Source organism: Bidens hawaiensis, unplaced genomic scaffold, assembly GCF_021521415.1.
Source record: "Bidens hawaiensis isolate Kalapana, Puna unplaced genomic scaffold, B.hawaiensis_p1.1 tig00004685_1, whole genome shotgun sequence".
NCBI lineage: Eukaryota > Viridiplantae > Streptophyta > Magnoliopsida > Asterales > Asteraceae > Bidens > Bidens hawaiensis.
In genome coordinates this window covers 1,637,290-1,661,805 of record NW_027491287.1, presented here as the reverse complement: position 1 = coordinate 1,661,805, position 24,516 = coordinate 1,637,290, and the positions used below count along the sequence as shown (strand labels likewise).

Here is a 24,516-nt window from a genome sequence, read left to right as displayed (position 1 = left end):
ATTTGACCCGCTCGACTCATTTAACGTTTATGCAAGGTTTTCGACACGTCAGATACATCACAGATCAAATACATAGCAAAAACGACAATGAGGTCTTACTGTGGGACGAGCGCTACTTTTATGAACCGTGTCATCTTTCAATTCTCTGCTTTCATTATTGTCCATTTGCTTTAATGGTTCATTAACCGGCGATGATTCTGCAGAGTCGGGTGGGTAGAAGATTACTTTGAGCCTCTTTTCATCAACAATTTTACCTTCCTCTTTAACAAACTGACAAATAAATAAAAAGTAATTAAGATTAAAATTTAAAACCAATATCTTCTTCATGAGACACACAAACACTAACCATGTTGGATGTGACATCCTCCTCCTTTGTACCCTCTGGGACAACGGTACTTTGAATTAAGAATTTGTCTCGGCTGATCATATCAGGAGGAACTACTTTTGGTGCTTGCATAGTAACTGCATCATGTAAATCATAGTTGTTATTGTGTTAATAGCAAATACTAGCGATGAAATAGCGGGCGCTTTTTTATGTTTAGCAATACACTAGAAGAAAATTTTAAAAATACTTTATATGTATATTATGGGGAAAGTTAACGTACAAACTAAAAAACTGTACTAAGCATGAGAATCAAATATTGTTATTATATATACAAATAGTGTAATTATGTAATCACATTGTAGTGTAATTACACTATGCTATAATTACAGTTGTATATATAATTACACTACTTGATTCTCACAGTTAGCATGTTAATTTAATTTGTATTTGATCGAAACTTTGTATATTATATCCAAAATACGATGTTCATACACAGCATATTCAACAAAAACACTAAAATCTAGCTACTGTACATGTATATTTTATCGCTATTTCTATTAAAACAAAAATAAAAAAAATAAAAAAACAAAATCCCGCTGTTTACTTGCTATGGAGGCGCCAAACTGAGATGGTGATGATCCAGCGCTTCGCTACGCTATTCGCTATAGCGCTATTAACAACTATGATGTAAATACATAAGCAAGATTATACCTGAAAATTCACATGATGCATTTGGATCCATAACTCCAGCATTTGGACTGACACAATACTTCTTGGGATTGGTAGTTTTGATCTGCGAAACGTGAACCAAATGGTTTAAGTTTACTGCGTTATTAAATACGGAAAATAGGTCGACACATAGAAAGCAGTCATCACCTTGAAAGCAACATATTGATCGGTCTTATTGATCATTTGAACAGAGCATGAGCTTTGTTTCTTCAGCTCAACTTGAATAAAAAATACATGGTTAGTAAATAAAATTTGTATTAAAGCGTGACTGGTCATTGTTGTCTAGAGGTGATATAAAACACATAGGAATTTATTTAAGTAATAATGTCAAAACAAGAACATAGAAAGTAGAAACCATATATATTTGACAGCCAGTTTTCAGGTTTACATATGTATTATTATGTAATGAGTGAAATGAGAAATATATATATTTCTAGAAAGAGTGAGTTTACTTACATAAGAACCTAAGTTCACGTGATCGAACCTCCAAAAGTTCTGGTTTCATCTTTGCATCCAAACAAGATAAAATAATAATCTGAAAATGAAGAGCCAATCGTTACAATTACATTAACGTACCCTATATATATAATATAAGACCGGAGTATAAATTTTGATTTCATATGAACAAATTAAACTCTTAAATCGCTCTCAATATTTTAACGAATTAAACAACGTATAATCAATGAAAAATGAGAATAACCTATGGAAATGGAAATGGGCATTTGAATTGCAATTTGAAAGTTATAGCGTAATGATTTCGTAACAGTTGGTATGATTTTGTTTGTGGCAAACGAGAAACCCTAACATTGTGTCTCAGAGATTCAATTATGGAGAGAGAGAAAGAAGGGATTTTGGAAGGAATTGAACAAAGTTTGCGTTCTAGAGTTTTTTATTTTAATGGAGAGAAAGAAGAGAAGAGAAGAGGAAGGAGAGGGGATGATTTAGAGTCTATATTTATTTCCTTTTAAATTGAAATGATTTGGAAAGAAAAAAAAGGATCAAAACCACATTCAATTTTACATTCTATATTTACCCATGTCATTAGCATGGCGGAAATTTCTCCCACTACCCGCCGTGTCTTCAACCACCTTTAATCATTACTTTCACAATTTAACAAACATCAGAAAGTAGCAGAGAATTGAAGACATTTGTGTTAATTAATTTCTCTTAGAGTAATCGATGAGGTCACACCAGCAGTAAAACAATTTTAATTTGATATTAATTTGTACAATGATAGCTATAACTTGATGTTAATATTGCACTTTTTGTAACCCTAATTCAAATTGCGTCAAGTATGAGAGGTGAAAAAAATTCTTGGATATCGGTAGTTATACATATAGAGGCACACAATTATTATTTTCTTCACCGTTTGATGCATATTAATAACGCTCGAATGCGATGATTTTGTTATGATTTTGCTTGTTATTTGTTATATTAGACACTTAAATTGGTAAACAATGTAGAAGAAGATAAAAGCTAGGTTAGAACTATGCACATTGCATTTAAACTTAATAGGATGAAGTACTTGATTTATATTTTTATCCTAGTTTATTTTTACTTGGAAAAAGTTAATTCTATAAGCTAGTAGCATACTTTTATAAAGGTGATACATTCAATTAATATAATATCATAACAATACAGTACCTTCCAAATTTTGTTGCTTTATGACACATAGGATCACTGGCTACGGGTAAAAGTATTTAAGGTCTTCACATGTTCCTTTGCTTTTTAAGCTCCTCACATGTAATTTTTCCTTTGCTTTTGTTCTAGCATCTTGCTAGGATCCAAAAATAATAAATAAATTAAGCTCTTAATTTGTGACATGTTTACAGTTTATACATTTTGATAGGGGGATTGTTACAGGCCCGGCTCCGAGAAGGGTTAAAAAATTTTAGGCTAAAGGCGAAATTTTTTTTGGGTCTTAATAAAAAGGGTATCTTATTGTGTTAAACAATTTAGTTTTTAAATAAGCCTTAATTTTTTGGGTCTTATAATTTGGTTGCGTAAAACACTATTTTTTTTAAAAACAAGGTTAAAATGTGTCAAGTGAGATTAGAACCCAAAACCTTTTGGTCGAAAGCCACACCTCTTTGCCACTAGACCAAACTAGTAATTGTGTAATTATGTTTAAACATTATACATACATACATACATACTGTTTTTCATAAAAAAAATATATATATATATATATATAATTTATTTTTTAAAAATAATCCTGGCCTATCGGGGTGTCGGGCCGGGGTCCGTCGACCACCCGGCCCTCCCTTATAGCCGGCCTTGGATTGTTAGTGTAGATGGCCGTGAAATAAAGGAGTATGTATCCGTTGAAACACGTGACAATAAAGAAGGTGTGGATTGACCGCCGTTCATGAACTAGGAACCACTGGTGGTGGAACACAACGAAGAAGATCACGAGGAGGATGGAGACAATCACGCCGAGCATGAGTTTTGTGTCACATTAGAGGCTTGTACCAATGATACAAGCGAGTGAGTTGTTAAACTTTTGTGTCACACTAGTAGTATTCCCAACTATAAAAACAATTCCAAAGAAACGTAATGTAATCAATTACGTGTCACTTTAACTGTCATTTTAATTATGTTAACTTTGTTGAAAGCATCAAAGGAATATGCAAATGTACGCAAATGCATTGTTTAGGCCAAAATAGAAAGGCTTTAGAGAACTAACCACCTCTTGAGTCTTGACTCTCACAAGAGATAAAACCACACTCAATTGTCATTTTCAACACTATTTTTGGTCGATACATGAAGTTGGCTAAACACTATCAATCTCTACACAATAACCACTTGGATACTTTATTGTTAATACAAGTGGCCGGCTCGGGCTACCTTTGGCCAATAGGGGCCGACGTTACTTAGTTGGTCGTTCCAAAAAAAAAGAAATTTTATTTGAAAAAGGATCTGATCAATTATTAACAATCAACAAAAGTCTAGGGGCTTTAATAAAAATAGTTGAGCAAGTTACTGTCAATCCAAAGTCTATAAAAGGCAATCAAATGGACCACTCTATAATTCATTCAACAACTTATTTCTCATAAACAACATTGAAATGAACAAAATTATATTCTCGTTTATTGCACTAACGGATCCATAATATTTTTTCACGGGACCAGAACTTTTTGGATTCATACTCGGTTTTGTTTTAAATCGGCATTTAATTAATTTTCTTTAAAATTGTTTTCTACACATAATTAGAGTGCAATATATTAAAAATTGTTTTCTACGTGTTTTCATTTTTTAAAATCTAATAATAACATCATCTAGTTCATAAATAAATATTCATCTATCAAACACATATGTTTATAAACTATTTATCTCCTTTCAAATTACCTATATAAGTCACGATAATTATCTCCGCAATTTAATGGTCCACTTTGTTTATTATTTTTGATTGAGAGATCATCGGCATATTGGGTGGATGGTAAGTTGAGTACATTAACATTGTTTCATGTATTTAACTAGATTTCTATATGCTAATTAACTACTCCCTCCGTCCCATTTTAAGTGTCTTAGTTTGAATTTTCAAGTCTTTTTTTTGCAACTTTGACTGTAAATATTTTTATTCGTGTCATATAATACTTGATGAAAATTATATGACAGGATTGGGTTTTAAATGTATTTTACATTGATATAATTTTTATTAAGTATTATATGACACAAACAAAAATATTTACAATCAAAGTTGCAAAAGAAAGACTTGGAAATTCAAACTAAGACACTTAAAATGGGACGGAGGGAGTATTTGATAGTTTGATTAGTTTTAGAGTTTGATTCACAGCTCAGTTATTACTCATTTGATGTTTAATTAAGGATGGATTCAGTATACTTATTGTTTTATTTAGGGTTCCTTAGAATCTGGAATAAATTAGGGGGGGTTTTCGCCCAATTAGTGACTGATTTTGTGGTCGATATGTAGGTGTTCATCAGATCAGATAACGGATTATTCGGTTTATTTAGTTCGGGTTTAAAAATTTTAGGACCCTATCCGAAATCCGATCTGATCCGAATTAGGGGTGTTTCTATCCGACCTGAATCCACCACTGGAAAAAAAAGTCGGGCACTCCCAAGTTTCCTGCATTTTAATGTTGTCTAAAAGTGTGGTTAATGCTTTCAAAACTGCGTTTTTTGCTAACAATTTTGGCTGCATTTGATTGCTGTCAAGCGGTGCAAATGTTAATGTGTTTTGTTGCTGTCAAAACATGGTGTTTGCTGTCAAGCGGTGCAAATGTTAATGTGTTTTGTTGCTGTCAAAACATGGTGTTTGCTGTCAAGCCGTGCCGGGATCTCAGCCAAGGAAGAGGCACCTGTTAACTTTTTGACTGATCCGCGTGAGGGAAGATCTACCCTGCGTCCTGCGGATGTTCTTGTGTTTGGCTGGGCAGGGGGTAAGCATGCGTGTGTTGACCTCACTGGGGTGTCCCCGTTGGTGGGGCTGAGAGACAGTGGCTTCGTACCGGGACAGGCGGTTTTGAGAGCGGAGTCTAGGAAGGTTGCTAAGCATGAGACATTGTGTTTGGAGAATCAGCACGTCTTCATTCCATTTGCCTTCTACACTTTTGGATCCCTAGCTCCCGAGGCGGTTCGCTTCTTGGAGCGGGTGCAGAAGGTTGTCCACAGTGACTCGCAGAGCCCGAGGAACCAAGGATTTATATTTAGTAGAATAGGCTTTGCGATTCAAAAGGGGATAGCGGCGCAGCTTGTTGTTCGCTTACCCATTATCCAGAAGTAGTTCGGTTTGTGTTATATATAAAAGGATCAAAATTTTACAAAAAAAAAAAAATTATATATATTAGTTTTTTTTTGGGGGTAGATGTTTTGGTAAACAAGTGAGTATCACCTAATCCGATACCCATTTTAAACGCATGAAAATTTCTAAAGCTGACGCATAATAAATCGAACACCAGTGCTGAACATTTCGGGTTTCCCTTTTTTTTCATAGCTTTGGTTGGTGAAGGGTATAATGGTAACTTTGTATTATCTATGTAGGAGCAATGCTATACCACGGAGTGTGCCGTTTCTTCTACAAATGCAACCCGTACGCAGCCGTATCATACGACTTTGTGAGCTAGATCCATCTCGACCTAGAAATTTACCCGAGTCATAAAGCCGACGCCAACAGTTGCTATTCCTGGTCTGCCACTAATCTTCCGGGTAACGTCCGGTCATGCTATACACGGGGAATCGACTCGCTATCCCGCCAAATCCAAGACCTCGTGTGGCCCAAAAACCTCTCTGATCCATTCCTCTGTTAATGGGTCAAATACTCCGGAAACCCAATAATAGCAGCACCAGAAGAGGTCAAGGACGACTGTTTCCTTGAACCAAGCACCGCATGGTGCGGTTCGGCGTTTTGTGCATGGTCGTCGATGGGGACTGCGACAATAAGGTATGGCGTTTTGTACGAGAGTATAGATTTTGTAAACTGGACTCTGTGCGAACGTCCACTTGCGGAGAGTGCCTCGACTTCTTTTCTGTGGCCTTTAACAGTACCAATGGGCTTGATGCGCCCGTGTATAATGGGAATGTGTTGCATGTGATGAAAGTGGGATTTGAAGGGATTGATTGGTATACAATTGGAATGTATAACCCTCATCGTGAGAGCTTTTTTCCACAAAATGGGTTGAGATTATCAGGAGGAACGGTGGATTTGATGTACGATTACGGAGGGTTTTATGCTTCGAAATCGTTCTTTGATGATGTGAAGAACCAAAGGGTGTTGTGGGCTTGGGTTCCGGAAGCTGATTCGCGAGAAGATGATATTAAAAAAAGGATGGCGGGTGTTCAAGTCTGTTTTCGGTTCATGATAAACTAACCCCTCTAAAAGACAAGTGCCTCTACCAAGTGGGCTAGTTCCGTTGGCTTGTGTGATATTATTATTTGCTATTTGTAGTTGTTTCCGAGGGCGTTATAGTTGGACGGAAGCTAACTCAATGGCCTGTGGAGGAGATTGAATCATTTCATGAAGATGAAGTGAAGCTTGAAGCTGGTTATGTTATTGAAATTGAAGAGATTACTGCTTCTTAATGCACAACTAGTGATGCATGAGGTATAAACCTGAGAAGCAGTAATCCCTTCAGTTACACACAATCAACTTCAAGCTTCTTGTTTCAAGCTTCACGAAGTGATCCAATCTCCTCCACAGGCCATTGAGTTAGCTTCCGTCCAACCATAACACCCTCGGAAACAACCACAAATAACAAAACCAGAATACTCAACGAGGCTAGCCCACTTAGTAGAGGGACTTGTTTTTTAGAGGGGCTAGTTTATCATGAACCGGTAACAAACTTGAACACCAGCCCATCCTTTTCTTAATATCATCTTCTCGCGAATAAGCTTCCAGGACCCAAGCCCACAACACCCTTCGATTCTTCACATCATCAACAAAACGACTTTGAAGCATAAAACATTCCATAGTCATACCTCAAATCCATCATTCCTCTGGTTAATTTCAACCCATTTCGTGGCAAAAGTTCTCATGATGAGGAGTATAGCCTTTCCAATTGTATTCCAATCAATCTCTTCAAGTCCCGCTTTCATCACACGCAACACATTCCTATTATACACGGACGTGTCAATCCCGTTAGTACTGTTCAAGGCCACGGGGAAAAAGTCGGCGCACTCCCAAGTTCCCGTGGGCGTTCGTACCGAGTCTAGTTTACAAAATCTGTACTTTCGTACAAAAACGCCATGCCATTACCGTCGCAGTCCCCACTGACAACCAAACGCCGTCAGGGCCGCGCCATCCGGTGCTTGGGTCACGGAGGCAGTCATCCTTGACACCATCTGGTGCGGTTATTACTGGGTTTTCTGAGTATTTGACCCATTCATGGAGGGTTTTTCTGGCCACGCGAGGTCTTGGCAGGATAACGAATCGATTACTGTGTATAGCATGACCGGGACATTACCCGCAAGAATAGTGGCGGAACCAAAGCTGCAACTGTTCACGTCGAGTAAATTGTCGGGGTCTAGATGGATAAAATTGACAAGGTCGTATGATACGGCATGGTCCCACACGATCATACAGAAAGTGGCTGCATATGGGTTGTACTCGTAGAAGAAATGGTACACATCGTGGTATAACATTGTCCTACATACATGATACGAATTCACATTTATAGTTTATACCCTTCAATCCTTCATCAACCAAGGCTATGAAAAAACAGAAACCCCGAAATGTTATTCGATCTGTTATGCGTCAGCTTTAAAAATTCTCATGGGTATCGGATTAAGTGATACCAAGTTGTTTACCAAAACATCTACTGAGAAAAAAATATTAATATATAACATAATATGCCTTGTCTGTAATAGCTTTAACCTTAGGCTTTTTTGATACCCATTGGTTGCTACCAGGGCCGTCTCCGAGAAATTAAAAAAAAAAATCTGGGCGGAAGGCGAAAGGGTTTTTGGGCGTTAAGTAAAATGTTTTTTGGTTGGGTTTGAACAATTAAGTTTTTAAATGGGCTTACTTTATGATTTGGGTTGTGCAAAGATAATTTTGTATAAAAATAGGCTTAAATTAGTTGAATAATTGAGTTAAAACATCAAAAATACCTACTTTTTTTTATAAATATATATATTTATAAAAAAAAATTCAGCTTAGTGGGATGTCAGGCCGGGGTCTGTTGACCACTTAGCCCTCATTGAGAGCCCGCCCTGGTTGCCACATATTCCTGATTGTATGTGATTTGTGTGTGTTATAATCCAGTATTTGTATCTAAAGATTTTTGTATTTTTTGGTTAAGTAAAGTTGTACTAAAATTTGTCATAGCTTCCTTTTGGGTTCTGGTACCGGAACAAATTGGTATGTTAATACATAATATAGTCTCTTAGTTCCTAAATCTTTGATATTTTTGTTTTTGCTTGCTCAAACGAGTAATGGTAGTCACTCTTGCTTCAGATCATTGATTATAGGGTGTTATGTTTCATTTATAATTGTTTTTTGGATGCTTCATATGTTGTTAATCGACATTGTTCAACTGTTTGAGCTAAATCAATTTAAAGTGTTTCGGAGTGGGATCCGATGCTTGGTGAGTTGTGGTAATTGTATTGGTTTTTTGGCTTTAAATGTTTGTGTGATGGGTCAAATGCGCTAGGAGCACTCAAGGCGCATAGGCCTCGCCTGGGGCCTAGGGGCAAAAAAAGCGAGGCCCTAAGGAAAAAAAAACGCACTTGAATAAAATTTTTAAAATATATTACGTATATGAAAATATAATACTAATCTTCAAATAAAATAAACAAAAGCTATTATATAACATTTAATATCATCTAATTAGTACCAAAAGTTCTAAAATAGTCAAGATTCAAATGTAAATTGACATCTCCTAGACCTTAGTTTCAATAACACTCATTGCGTTTGTTTTGCTCGGCTTTGTTCTTGGCATAGACAATGCCGAAGCGCTTGCCTAAGAACTAGAAGCGCATTTTTTAAGTCTCGCCTGAAAATGGGCCTAGGCATAAGAAGCGATGACTTTGAATAACTATGGTGTTGGGAATGTTGGTGTTTTGATTGTGACCACATAGACTTTAGCTACTCGGTGATTGCGGAGCATCCTTTGGTCTATAGCTAATCATTTTCAACAAGGATATTTTTCGTATGGAAAGTCATCACTTATCAGTTTGATTTGGTGTGATGAAAACCATTTTCTTTGCCGACTAACATTTAGGTGTATTAAAGCTCATGCCAGTTATTTGGTAGAACATTAGGCTATGTGTAGTGGGGCGACAAAAGGGGCGATTTTTATGGTGAACACGCCCCCGGGCTACAAAGGGGCGATTTTTTTGGTGGGTGGGTTGGGGGGGGGGGGGGGGAATATGTCGCCCTTCATCCGTTTTCTTTTATTATGATTATATTCAAATGTGTGTGCGATAAACATAACATATATAGGGGCTACAACACCTCTGCACCCGTAAAACAAAAATCCATAATTTGCTTACTGGACGCCACATGACACAAAATGTCTCATTTTGTATCCCTTTTACTACACATAGCCTTATTGTTTGTTTGCCTTGAGTCCGTTTTAGAATATATCCGTTTTTCCACTAATACTGTAGTAATTTATAACACGAAATTCTTGTTTCAAAATACTAATAATAAAAATCACATTTTACTAGTATCAGTTTAATTCATTATTATATATATTAAAATGAAGATTTTCTCTCCCTCGCAAAGTTACTATTCATTTCACTATTCAACTCCCTACATAGAAACACTTTCATATGGCTTTATGCCCTTTATTTTACTTAATGTTTTAACTAATTGTCATAAAAAATATTATTCATGAAATTTACAAATTACTTTGTGCATATTGTAATTATCTCTATTGCATACAGAATATTTACTTTACATCAATGGGTAATTTTGAAAATCAATTGCATGAAGGAAAAAAGACATGATTGATTTGTTAGCTAACTTTTTCACATAGAAGGCTTATTTAAAAGCAAAATTTCTCAATATATAATATGCATGCTCAATTGGTTTGATGGATAAAACATTTTTTAGTTTTAGGTTTTTTATTAACTAAAGTCATGTCATATTTCATTTTTACTAAAGTTGCGTTTGTTATGTATATGTTTATGTTAATTAAAATAGGTCGATCTCTGCCCGAAGCGTGGATATAAAATACTAGTTAAATGAATAAAACAGACAAATAATTCGAGGCTGTCACAGAAGACTTGTTGACTTAAACCATTACAAAATTTTCCTAAGAAAAAATCTTCGTGTTGTGTGCTTTAGGATAACATGCATATTATAGGCCAACGATTATTCTTGTGATCGTAAAGTTTCATTCCGAATTGAATTCAAGGCAACCAACCATTTCCTTATCATCTTCATCTCGTAACTATTTTCTCTTTTAAGCGATTATTATATTTTTAAATGAGAAACATCAAATAAAAAAAATGTTTTTTGTCGTACTTGTAGTCTATCATTTTCTTATTATCTTACCCTTTCATTTTGGTAATCAATGGTTAAGAAGAGAGATGCAAAAAATAGAGTGAATGATATTTTGGAGATAAACCACTTTTGTTGATTTTTATTTTTCAAGTTAACCCTTTTTGTTTTCAAACGTTCATAATTTTTTTTCATGACATTTTTTTTTTGAAATTTGCACCATAGAATCAAGAACTTTTTTTATCTTTTATTTGGGTACTATTGTTATATAAATAAATAATATACAAAAAAGCGGGGGGGGGGGGGGGGGGGGTTCTGTATTGTACAACATTTTTGTACTAGATATTTTGTATTCTATTTTTTTGTGCTGGATTTTTTTACTGTTTTTTTGTGCTGAATTTGTATGCAACTTTTTTGTGATGTATTTTTCGTATTGAATTTTGGGCTAGATTTTTTGTACTATATTTTTTGTACTTGGATTTTTATGTTTTATAACTTTGGGAAAACTAATGTGCGAAAATTTCGTGTTTCGAATTAAAATGCCATTTTTTCCTCTTAAGAAGAGTGTCATATGTCATATTCATATGCATTTTAAGGCAAAACACCCTTTTAAGGGATCCACGGGATCCACGCCTGTATATTCCACTTCCATCTCAGCTTTGATGGATATGAGACCGAGCATCATGCTTTTCTCAAGATCAAGTCCATGATCACTCAAGGAGCTCGCTCGGGACACCCCCCCCCCCCGGCTTTTTTCCTTAGGCGTTTTAGCATAAGCGTTTCACCATAGCATGTTTAGCATATGTTTGGCTTAAGAAGAATAGCAAGAGTAAACCATCTCAATCATCAGCAAGAGATCGATTCTTGAAAGTTTCATATGATCAACTTCTCAAGGCTACCAGTGGATTTTCCGAAGCCAATTTGATTGGTAAAGGTGGGTTCAGTTCCGGTTTTAAAGGAATCCTTGATGTATATGATAATAAGATTGTTGCGGTTAAAGTTCTACATCTTCAAAATCGAGGTGCTCAAAGTACTTTATGAGGGAGTGTGAAGCATGGCGAAGCATTCGCCATCGGAATCTGTTGAGGATTATAACATCATGCTCAAGCACTGACTTTCAAGGAAATGATTTCAAAGCTTTGGTGTACGAGTTCATGCCTAAAGGGAGTTTACAAGATTGGTTGCATTCAAGTGAAGGCACGTCCGCACTAAGCCTTCTACAGAGAATACATATTCTCAATGGTGTAGCATTTGCACTTGATTATATTCACAACCACTGCATACCGGTTGTTGTTCACGGAGACTTGAAACCTAGCAACACTCTACTCGATGATGATATGGTGGCTCATGTTAGAGATTTTGGTTAAACTCGTTTACTTGGAGCTTCATACCCAATCAGCTCAACATCAACCGAGATTAGAGGAACAATCAGCTATGTTGCTCCAGGTAACTTATGCTTTCATATGTACTTACTCATAGTATCACCTTTATTTCTAAAGTACTTGCTTGTAAATTACAGAGTATGGTCTCGGAAATGAGATGTCAAGTGGTGGAGATGCCTACAGTTTTAGAATCTTGTTACTAGAGGTTATGACAGGGAAAAAACCGACTAATAATATTTTTAAAGAGAACCTCAGCCTTCATAAATTAGCTTCCATGGCCTTGCCAGATCGTGTAATGAATGTTATTGATGTTAATATGCTAAATGTTTATGAAGAGAATGAAAATTTTATGCAAAACAGGGAAGAAAATGTAAAGAAAATTGAGGAGTGTTTAGCTTTAACATTGAAGATTGGAATATCATGCACTCTTGATTCTCCACCACAAAGGATGGATATGAAAAGTGTTGTACAAGAATTGCAACATATTTTGGATACACTTCAGAATATTTAAGGTAAGTTTTATATGTTTAACAATACTATCTAATTAATTAAAGTATGCCTAATGTGAACGTTATTTCAGGTCTAACACCAAGCTTCCATTGGAGTTAAAAAGAACTACATCTAAGAGATGAGAGACGGTCTATTGTCGTTAAAAAAAAAATAAAATGTGAGTCATTTTTATTACTTTGCCCATGCATGTTTGTTAGTTTGTTTGATTTCGTGTTGAATAATATATATGAGTTTTCTGTTGTATTCGTGAAAAGAATATTATATTGTCTTCTTGTGAAGAGTGATGGACCAAGAAATTTTTTTAAAGGGGTTGGTGTCAACATTTAATAGGGTGTGAAACAAGTGGTCTAACGCTAAGTCATGCATTGGGATCAATGTACCAAGAAGTATTATATTACCCCGATTTAATATATATATTACATGGGGGCCTATAAAATTTCTTAGTTTCTAAAATTTTCGGGTTAGTTGTATCGCTAAATATATTAAAAAACACAAAATTAGTACATTCGGTAAGTAGCTTGTTGAATAACATAACAAAAGGAGAAAACCAAATTAAATTTCAAATGTATAATAAAAGTATGCCAATCGTTGTTATAAATACATAATAGAAATACAATACTTTACGATTGCTCCTTGCGAATTTGAAACTCGGAAATAAGATACTCTACAATTGCTCTCTAATCATATAATCAAAAATCTTGTAATTAATCAAATAATCATGTGAAATTTTGATTTATTTTTTAAGTTACATGATTCGAGGATGTGTAGCATGTTTAGAGTCGGATTCGAAGCTCGGAATAGTGGAGTCATAGACTGAATTGGCCGATCAAAATTGGGGTTATTCACATTCAAAGCATACTCATTTGTGACATGTTCTTGAGCTCGTAACTAAATCATGAACCCACAAAGTGTCTTAGTTTTAAAAGTTTATTTGGGCTGGGCTTTAAAAAAGGTAGCCTAAGGTGGGTAAACTGGTCGAACCACATATTTGAATTAAGTTACTAAGCGTTCTTGATTGAAGTGGTTACAACAATCATATTTGAATTTACTATGGTCAAAACTGCATGTTTGAAAACAAGAAAAAATAGTTTTTTGAATTAAAGCCAAACCAGTTCGACGCGTAACTGGAAACCATGGTTACAAGCTAATGAACATGTTAATTTTGAATAAATCAAACACTTACATGAAATCAAGTAGAAAAGGATTGCTCTTACCTCATTCATTTGTGGACATACCAATTTTAAAATGATATATATATATATATATATATATATATATATATATATATATATATATATATATAATAAATAAAACTTTTTAATGTCACATGTCATCACTAAAATGTTTCTTACCAAATTTTCTCTCATTTTTCTCTCTCATATTAAATGCATATTAATAGTTTTGTATTTCATTTTTTTTTCATTTTAATCTTTTATTTTATTTTCTCATATTAAATGCATTTCTCTTTTATATTAATATGTTATTTATTTATATAAATTTATTGTATTGGTTATTAATATTAGTTTTTATAAGTAACCAATTTTCACGTTGATTTTGAATAATAATTGCAAAAATTAAGGTTTTAAATATATTATATATTAGTTAATTAATATTAAGGTTTTATAATAAATGATATTATTGGATGAAGAGACATATTAACTTAAATTTAAAATTTCAATAAACTTTTACTTACTAAATATATATGATTGTTTACTAAATTATAAGTTTTTTCTTTAAAAACCTTAAAAGACAAATTCACTATTGATGTATTCTATCAAACATGGTTAATGTCAAAACCAATGTTTTCAGACCCGGACCGGACATCGACCCGGACGTCTTACCGGGTCACAGGTCGGACCGACCCGGGAGGTCGAACCGGTCATTGACCCGGATGACGTCATACATATATATATGTGTGTGTTTGTGCGAACCTTAAATAACAAGAAAATAAAATAACTACACATTATTAGAACAAGTTTAGGATTAATTTTAATAAAACTATAACTTAGAAGGTGAAAAATGTAATTTGATAAAAGAAAAAGGTTAAATAACCTAAATGGTTAATAAGTTATGCCTGGGAAACGTGCACCTGTATGAAACCCTAATAGACGCCGCCTCTGTTAACGATTGAATCAAGGAAATTCATCACAAGCGAGTTTATGACTCAATCGTCCCATCATCTTCATCTCTATCAACTTCGGACTCCTTTGTTTTCTCATTTATAGCCCGCCTATTTTTAGAGTTGCCGGATACAATAGCCGTATATGTGGCCGGAATGTGTTAGAATCATAGAATCTTAGAGTTTATTACATTTTACCGGTTCACCCGGCGGTTCACCAGGTCCGGACCGACCGCGAATCGCAAGAACCGGCCGGGTTTTTAGAAAACGGGTCAAACACTAGAGCCGGACCGGTGTTTGTACCGGGTCCCGGTCCGACCGGCCGGTCCGGGCCGGGTTTCAAAACGTTGGTCAAAACAGTTTATGATTAGAATGAGTTCAATCACGGGTTGGTTTAAAAAGTAACCATTTACAACTTCTTTTTTTTAATTGATTATTTAATCAACTCATCGTTTATGTTAAGTTCGTCATCTTAAAAATTCACAAAAATATAAACGCTAGACTACATGTTTTGGTTTTTAGGTAGATAAGACAAATTCTTATCTTTGGAATACAAATGTTAGGCATTAACACACTATTAATCGGATGACAAATTGACTTTGTATATCCTTATATTATTGACGTTTTCAAAATTATAGAATTCTTTAGTGAATGAGTTGTACTTGCACCAAAAAATGAGGTCATTCAAAAAATTAGTAAACATTTGTTATCCATGTTTCCGAGAGATGAAAAAATTACCATTTTTCAGTAAAATGATACGTTACAAGAAAGTATTAGTTTTCTAATGTTTTAAATACCTCAAAATTTAAGGTTGTCAAGTCATAGGTTAGTCATAAAGTCGATATTGAAGTGATGTTACTTAAAATAAAAAACTAGAAAATTGGTCTATGCAATGAAACTAAACTACATATGAAAATACAATATAATAGCCGTGTTATAAAATCCGAAATCATATCCAGAAGTTATATTGGAACTAATACTTTTATTCTTAAAAAAAATCCTACATATTTAGATAAAATAATTAATTTTAAAGAATGAAAGTTCACTTTATTTTTGTTTTGCAATGACGATTAATAAAAACTAAGTTCAATCATTAGACAATTTATTTTAGCTTATGGTTAGTTATTTGTTGGATTATTTAGAGTTTAAAGCAGAAACAATGTGAAACTACTAAGTTTTGATATATAAAATAAAGTTAAAAATAAAACTACAAATATCGTGTACAAAGAAATATTTTGAAATTTATAAATTTTGTAACAACTTTTTATTTCCATATTATGTATTGTGTAATTTATTCTACCATATAATATATCTCTATATTTATTGAAAATATTTTTTGTATTTTACATTGTCTTATTATTTAAATAAATTTATTTAGTTTAACTAGTGTGTTACACGGGTAACTAACCTAGTATATATATATACAAGTAGGGGAAAATACCATAAAAAACCAATGTACTTTCTCTTTTTGCTCACAAAAGTCCCTCAATATTTTTTGCATGTTAAAATCCCTCTACATGTTATTTTTGAACAAAATTGTGATTTTTTTAAAAACTAATTACATTGATGGCTCTTGTTGTTTAATCATATGACAACTTTAGTCCATAAATTCAAAATATTAAAAACTACAAGTTCCTGGCGACCCAACCTACCGCATAAGGCGTCCGCTCCTCCTACCGCACCGACGCATCCAAACATTAACGCCACAGATATGGGATTTTTGGTCGAAACGAACACCATTATCTCAAACCTGCCATGACATCGCCGGTGGTTACTTAAAGCACCATCACCAGATCTCAAACTTGTAATATTTTGAATTTGACTAAAGTTGTCATATGATTAAACCACAAGAGTCATCAATGTAATTAGTTTTTAAAAAAATCACAATTTTGTTCAAAAATAACATGTAGAGGGATTTTAACGCGCAAAAAAATGTTGAGGGACTTTCATGAGCAAAAATAGAAAGTACATAGGTTTTTATGGTATTTTCCCTACAAGTAGTATAGGCCTATATGATTGGTATAGGTCTATACGGATCTTATAGACCTTTACGAGTCATACAGAGCTAGTCAATGGCACCAGACAAGATTTGACACCTATAAGAGTCGTATGACCTGATACGAATCGTATAGGTGGAGTCAGGTGTAGGTGTCTGAATAGTAGGCAAAGTGTTTATATGGATCCGTTTTTAAAAACCTCACCTAGCTAGACAGTCTTTACCGTTGAATTACGGAAGTCATCAACCAAAATGCGGTTTTCAAAAATGTCAATAAACTACAAACGTGTACTAGTTATTATGAGTCATTTGTCACAATAACAAAAGTTATATTTCGGTTCATTGTTTTTTCTTTCTTTTATCAAGCTAATACACGATTTAAGTTAATTTGTTCAAATCGTCTTTTATCCTTGAAAGTCAAATTCTAATGCATCAATGATCATTGAGAAGTTCAGGCGGTTGTTGGAGTAACCGGTGTCGGTACGTACATAACCCAACATTCAAAGCGTTGCATCAAACGCATAACCGGTGATGGTAGGCGTGTAACCAATACTACGTGCGTAACACCAGGATTCTAAGCCAGGTTCCGGCAGTTTTGGAAGTATTGCTAGTTTTTTTTACCGGCAACCAAGCTTTCACTATACCAACCAAACATAGTAGTTACAAATACATGTAAACTCAGCCAGAAACATAATACGTACTCATGAATTCTGTTCCACCCACTTTAGTAAGATGTATTCATGTCAGCTTTCATGTGAATAGAAATACGGCAAGGATTATCCACTGGGAAGCGCCATCCACGGCCGTCTCCGAGAATAGTAAATTTTTTTGGGTTGAAGACGAAAAAAATGTGGGCCTGAAATTAGTTGAGTAGTTGAGTTTAAACATTAAGAATAGTTATAAATCAATTAATATTTTTCAATTAAATATCTTCATGCCATGTGCAAGGCCAGTTGACTTAAAACATTAGACAATAAAGTAATTTTCCACGAAGTATATCTTCGTGTTATCGAATCCCGTACTCTACGATAACATGCATATTAAAGGCCAACGATTATCCTTACGATCTCAAGTTTCTTTACAAAAATGAATTCAAAGCAACCAACCATTTCCTTACTATCTTCCTCCTATATCCATTTCCTCATTTGTGCTCTTATTATATTATTAAATTCCATCTCCGTCTCATCTTCCTATGATCATGGAAATGAGACCGATCATCACGCTTTGCTCCAGATCAAGTCCATGATCGCCCAAGGAGCTCTAACCTCATGGAACGATTCCCTTCATTTTTGTGAATGGACCGGTGTTACATGTGGAAAGCGCCATAGAAGAGTGACTCGTTTACTATTGGGCTCACAAGGTTTGGAAGGCTCTTTATCTCCTCATGTAGGAAACCTAAGCTTCCTTCGTGAACTTAATCTCACTAACAACACTTTTAAAGGAGTCATCCCTTATGAAATCGGTTGTCTTTCAAGGCTACGCTTTCTTTATCTGATCGGAAACATATTCAACGGGGTCATTTCCGGGTAACATATCTGGTTGTGCTAATCTTGAAGTGCTTGCTCTTTCCCATAACGATCTAATTGGGAGCATACCCAAGGAAATTAGTTTTCTCTCCAAACTTGTTATTGCAGGATTTGGGCATAATAACTTAACAGGTGGAATACCGCCTTTCTTGGGAAATATCACAACAATGAAAAAGTTTTCCGTTGCCAGTAATGAAATGGGTGGTAGAATTCCAAGTACCTTAGGCCACTGGAAAACATTAGAAGAAATTTATATCGGGGGTTGTAATTTATATGGAGACATCCCTCGTTCTCTTTATAACCTTTCACTCGTAACTCATTTTAGCATGTCTGAAAATCAACTAACGGGTAGTCTCCCTCCAACTATAATGTTTCCTTATCTTGCCCACCTTCAATTATGGGGTAACAAACTAACTGGGCCACTTCCACCATCTATTTCTAACTGTTCAAGGTTACAACTTCTTCATGTGAGTGACAACAAGTTTAGTGGGAAGTTGGAAATCGACTTTGCAAACCTAAGAGATATATATACTATAAAATTAGGTTTTAGCAACTTTGGAAGCAAAGAAGCCGATGAAATGAAGTTTATTGGTAGTTTGAAAAACTGCACCAAATTAAACTTGTTGAGTCTTCCTAGTTGCAAGTTTCAAGGAGTGCTCCCCACATCAATCGGTAATCTTTCTAATCAACTCCAATATATATATTTGTATGACAATCAGTTACATGGAAACCTCCCTAGTTCGATCGGTAATCTCGGTGATTTGACAAAGCTGTCGTTGTTTGCGAATCAATTCACAGGAAGCATACCCTCAACCATTGTTAACTTTCAAAAGCTTGTGGGCATTTTTTTATATGAAAACCAACTTTCAGGGCAAATTCCTGATGCCATTGGGAACTTATCATCATTGATCGAACTTGAGTTATATTCAAACATGTTGGAAGGGGTTATTCCATCAAGTTTGGGAAACTGCCATAATCTATTAGAGTTGTACCTTCATAAGAATAAACTTGAAGGGAGTATTCCTACAAAACTTCTTCAAATTTCAACTCTGTCAATAGGATTAGATCTTTCTAGTAACAATCTAGTTGGCCAACTGCCAACAAACGTTGGAGACATCAACATGTTGGGTGCACTAGATTTATCTGATAATAATTTATCAGGTAATATTCCTAGTAGCATTGGTCGTTGTGTTAGTCTTTCATTGTTGTATCTCGATGGTAACTTATTTCAAGGTACGATACCACCATCATTAAGTTCCTTGAAGGGATTGGTGGAACTCGATATTTCTAAAATAATTTATCAGGCCAAATTCCTCAATTCTTAGAAGAGTTTTCATCATTGGAATACTTGAATCTGTCATATAATGATTTTGAAGGTGAAGTGCCAACTTTAGGAGTGTTTGCCAATGCAAGTGCATACTCTATTTCGGGTAATGGTAGACTTTGTGGTGGCATTGTTGAACTTGGATTACCCAAATGCAAGGAGAAAAAGAAACATAAGAAGAAGTTTCTTGTGTTTGTAGCAATCATTTTGATTTCATCCACAGTTTTCACCGTAGCATGTTTAGCATATGTTTGGCATAAGAAGAAAAGGAAGAGTAAACCATCTCAATCATCAACAAACGATCGATTCTTGAAAGTTTCATATGATCAACTTCTCAAGGCTACCAATGGATTTTCTGAAGCCAATTTGATTGGTAAAGGTGGGTTTAGTTCCGTTTTTAAAGGAATCCTTGATGTGTATGATAATAGGATTGTTGCGGTTAAAGTTCTACATCTTCAAAATCGAGGTGCTCAAAGTACTTTATGAGGGAGTGTGAAGCATGGCGAAGCATTCGCCATCGGAATCTGTTGAGGATTATAACATCATGCTCAAGCACTGACTTTCAAGGAAATGATTTCAAAGCTTTGGTGTACGAGTTCATGCCTAAAGGGAGTTTACAAGATTGGTTGCATTCAAGTGAAGGCACGTCCGCACTAAGCCTTCTACAGAGAATACATATTCTCAATGGTGTAGCATTTGCACTTGATTATATTCACAACCACTGCATACCGGTTGTTGTTCACGGAGACTTGAAACCTAGCAACACTCTACTCGATGATGATATGGTGGCTCATGTTAGAGATTTTGGTTAAACTCGTTTACTTGGAGCTTCATACCCAATCAGCTCAACATCAACCGAGATTAGAGGAACAATCAGCTATGTTGCTCCAGGTAACTTATGCTTTCATATGTACTTACTCATAGTATCACCTTTATTTCTAAAGTACTTGCTTGTAAATTACAGAGTATGGTCTCGGAAATGAGATGTCAAGTGGTGGAGATGTCTACAGTTTTAGAATCTTGTTACTAGAGGTTATGACAGGGAAAAAACCGACTAATAATATTTTTAAAGAGAACCTCAGCCTTCATAAATTAGCTTCCATGGCCTTGCCAGATCGTGTAATGAATGTTATTGATGTTAATATGCTAAATGTTTATGAAGAGAATGAAAATTTTATGCAAAACAGGGAAGAAAATGTAAAGAAAATTGAGGAGTGTTTAGCTTTAACATTGAAGATTGGAATATCATGCACTCTTGATTCTCCACCACAAAGGATGGATATGAAAAGTGTTGTACAAGAATTGCAACATATTTTGGATACACTTCAGAATATTTAAGGTAAGTTTTATATGTTTAACAATACTATCTAATTAATTAAAGTATACCTAATGTGAACGTTATTTCAGGTCTAACACCAAGCTTCCATTGGAGTTAAAAAGAACTACATCTAAGAGATGAGAGACGGTCTATTGTCGTTAAAAAAAAAATGTGAGTCATTTTTATTACTTTGCTCGTGCATGTTTGTTAGTTTGTTTGTTTGATTTCGTGTTGAGTAATGTATGAGTTTTTTTGTTGTAATCATGAAAAGAATATTATATTGTCTTTTTGTGAAGAGGGATGGACCCAAAGTTTTTCTTTTAACGGGGTTAGTGTTAGTATTTAATCGGGTTGATTCCCATATAATGGCAATGGGTTCGCTAATGCTTGTGACACAAGTGGTCTTAACACTAAGTTGTGCATCAGTATCAATATACTAAGAAGTATTATGTTACCTGGATTTAAAATATATATTAAGTGGGGGGGGGGGGGGGGGGCTAGAAATATTTTCGTTAGTTTCTAAAATTTTCGGGTTAGTTGTATCGCTAAATATATTTAAAATAAAAAGGAAAAAGAAAACATCTGGTAAGTAACTGGTGGAATAACATAAGGGCACCCGGGGTGGAGCGTGGTGAGCCTCCATCACGCGTGATGGCCTCACGCACACCGCCGTCGGTGCCCCATCTAGTGTGATGGTGGTTTAGTGCTTGATGGCTATCACGCTGTAAGGGGGTGAATTTCGAGGAAAAGGAGTCGTTGATGTATGTATACCAAAAGAAGATACACCCCTTTCACTCACACAAAAACCTATACATATATATATATGTATGTATACCAAAACGCATAACACTACCACCACCCTCACTAAATTCCATCACTAGTGATAGATTTGATTGGGGTGAGGTGTCACCTACCCATTAGGTGTGGTGAGTAATGGATTTGGAACCACCCCCTCTCCCCTAACAAAAAGGAAAAAATAAAAGATAATTTTAAATGTATAATAAAAGTAGGCCCATCGTTGTTATAAATGCATAATAGAAATATAATACTTTATGATTGCTTCTTACGAATTTAAAATTAAATTCGGAAATAAGATACTCTACAATTGCTCTCTAATTAAATAATCAAAAATCTTGTAAGTAATCAAATAATCATGTGGAATATAGATTTATCTTTGAAGTTGCATGAATCGAGAGCTAGGATAGTGGAGTCGTCGACTGAATTGGCCGGTCAGAGTTGGGCTTTTCACATTCAAAGTTTCTTAGTTTCAAAAGTTTATATTCAAACGGCCACATAACAAATTTATTTTGTGGTGTTGGACGCATGAATGCAAATTCGAATCCTGACTACTGCTTCTTTTTTTTTTCTTGGAGGCTACTACATGATCCACAACACCAAAGTTCATTTTCTTTTCTATTTTTTTGGACTATAGTACTATAAATAGTTGAATTCTTTCTTTATATTAAGAACTTATTATATACTTATTTTTTGTAAACATAAGCGTATAATTAAATTTGAAACCCAATTAAAAACTTATAAAATAAACAGATATATAGTTCTACTAATTTTAAGAATAAAACATATTGTCTTATAACCCATATAGATCAATAACAGGACATTTGAAAATAACACATAACATAATACAACAAATCTATTATATGGGTGAGGATCCTAAGAGAACCCTTTGTAAATTGAGAACTTTGAGAACCATTTTGGACCACTAAAAACACCTTTAAAAAAATATTTAAAAAAATCATAAAACAAAAAATAGTAAAAATTTTAAAAAAGTAAAAAAACCAAAATTCTTATATTTCATTCCAGTTTCATTAAAAAAAATAAAAAAAACGTTGTATTATACACATATGTATAATTTTATTTAAACTTTAGTTACGTAATATACACATATGTACAGCATCATTTATCTTAAATTATACACATGTGTACAAAAAAAACATGTAAATGTACATATATGTATATATTATACATATGTGTATATAATTTAGCTAAACCGAGTTTTTTTTATGAAACCGGGATGATAAAATAAGAATTTTGGTTTTCTTACTTTTTTTATTTTTTTGTTTTATTTTATTTTATGATTTTTTTTTATTTTTGGGTTTTTTGTGGTCCAAAATGGTTCTCAATTTCTAAAAGGTTCTCTCATGATCTTGATCCTATATATATATATAGGATTGATTTCTTTTGAGAACCACTTTGAGTTTTAAGAACTCGAAAGAACTCAACGTAACAAATTTTTTTTTCCGAATTTTTTTTACATATGTGTAATACGTAAGTGTAGGTGATGTACAAAAAATTACGGTATTTTTTTAAACTCCGAATCGACTTTTTACACATGTGTAACTAACGTTTAAACTTGTGTAATTATCAAAAATACTTATTCTCTCTCCTGCTTCATTTTTTAATTACATTTAATATCAGCCACATGTTTCATATCATTTAATTAAATGTGTGGTCCAAAATTGAGTTCTTAAAGTTCTTAAAACTCACAATGGTTCTCAAAATAACTCTCCCCTATATATATATATATATATATATATATATATATATATATATGAAACATTTAAAAGCTCTCTGGTGCTTCATACATTCTTTCAAACCACCAAATTGCATTGTTTGTAAATGAAGGTTTATCATGCATTTGACTCGAATTCACGGGTATGGGTCTCACCAAACCCAGATAGTCCTTAAACGGGTTATAAAATCTCGTTACATTAAAAATTAATCTCATCAAATATTTGATATGAAAATTTTATAAATAAGGATTCACTAAAAATTAATATGTGACTTTTTTTTAAAAAAGATTTACAATTAAGAAACAATTTTATAATAAGCAATAAGCGGGTCATGGGTCTCACCAAACCTATATAGCTTTTAAAACGGGTTATAACATCTTATTTATTTGTGAAACCCTTTCATTATAAAATCCTAAGTATATTATTAACTTCGTTACAATCAATCAAACATACCCAGTGAAATCCCACCAATAGCATAGCTATAAGTAGGGTCTGGGGAGGGTGGGATGTAGGCACACCATACCTCTATCCACATGGATAAAGAGGTGGCTTCCAGAGAGACCCTCAGCTCTAAAATACATATGTATGAAGCAATACAAAGGAAATCAGAGTTCAACAGTAGTAGTAGTAGTAGTAGTAGTGGTAGTGGTAGTAGTAGTAGTAGTAGTAATAATAATAATAATAATATAATTATAATAATAATAATACTATTTATATAGAGAAAATATTATTATGGTGTGTGACTAAAATCAGGTAAATAGAAGCCCTAAGGTATTCCTTTCTTCCTAAAAATCCTTAACTTTAATTCTACTTCTCCAAGAATTCCTATCCTCAACCATGTCCTAGGAG

At 34.3% G+C, this 24,516-nt stretch overlaps 1 protein-coding gene and 1 pseudogene across 1 annotated transcript; one reads left to right on the top strand and one right to left on the bottom strand.

The window, feature by feature from the left end:
• Positions 1-42: 42 nt before the first annotated feature.
• Positions 43-1,565, bottom strand: LOC143627593 (vesicle-associated protein 2-2-like). Its single transcript, XM_077097375.1, has 5 exons — positions 1,511-1,565; positions 1,202-1,272; positions 1,037-1,118; positions 347-462; positions 43-270 (listed from the first exon to the last, which is right to left on the bottom strand). Exons 1-5 carry the CDS (start codon positions 1,557-1,559, stop codon positions 58-60), a joined length of 531 nt encoding a protein of 176 aa, XP_076953490.1. The 5' UTR covers positions 1,560-1,565; the 3' UTR covers positions 43-57.
• Positions 1,566-17,937: 16,372 nt separating this feature from the next.
• LOC143627645 (uncharacterized) lies at positions 17,938-21,173 on the top strand (annotated as a pseudogene).
• The last annotated feature ends 3,343 nt before the right edge of the window (positions 21,174-24,516 follow it).

What these genes read in the sequence shown, in the direction of transcription:
- LOC143627593 (XM_077097375.1), bottom strand. Translation starts at nt 1,559, where the DNA reads ATGAAACCAGAACTTTTGGAGGTTCGATCACGTGAACTTAGGTTCTTA. An exon ending in ACGTGAACTTAGGTTCTTAT is followed by an intron (nt 1,273 to 1,510) that starts GTAAGTAAACTC and finishes TTTTTATTCAAG; the next exon opens with TTGAGCTGAAGAAACAAAGC. An exon ending in TGCATCATGTGAATTTTCAG is followed by an intron (nt 463 to 1,036) that starts GTATAATCTTGC and finishes TACATGATGCAG; the next exon opens with TTACTATGCAAGCACCAAAA.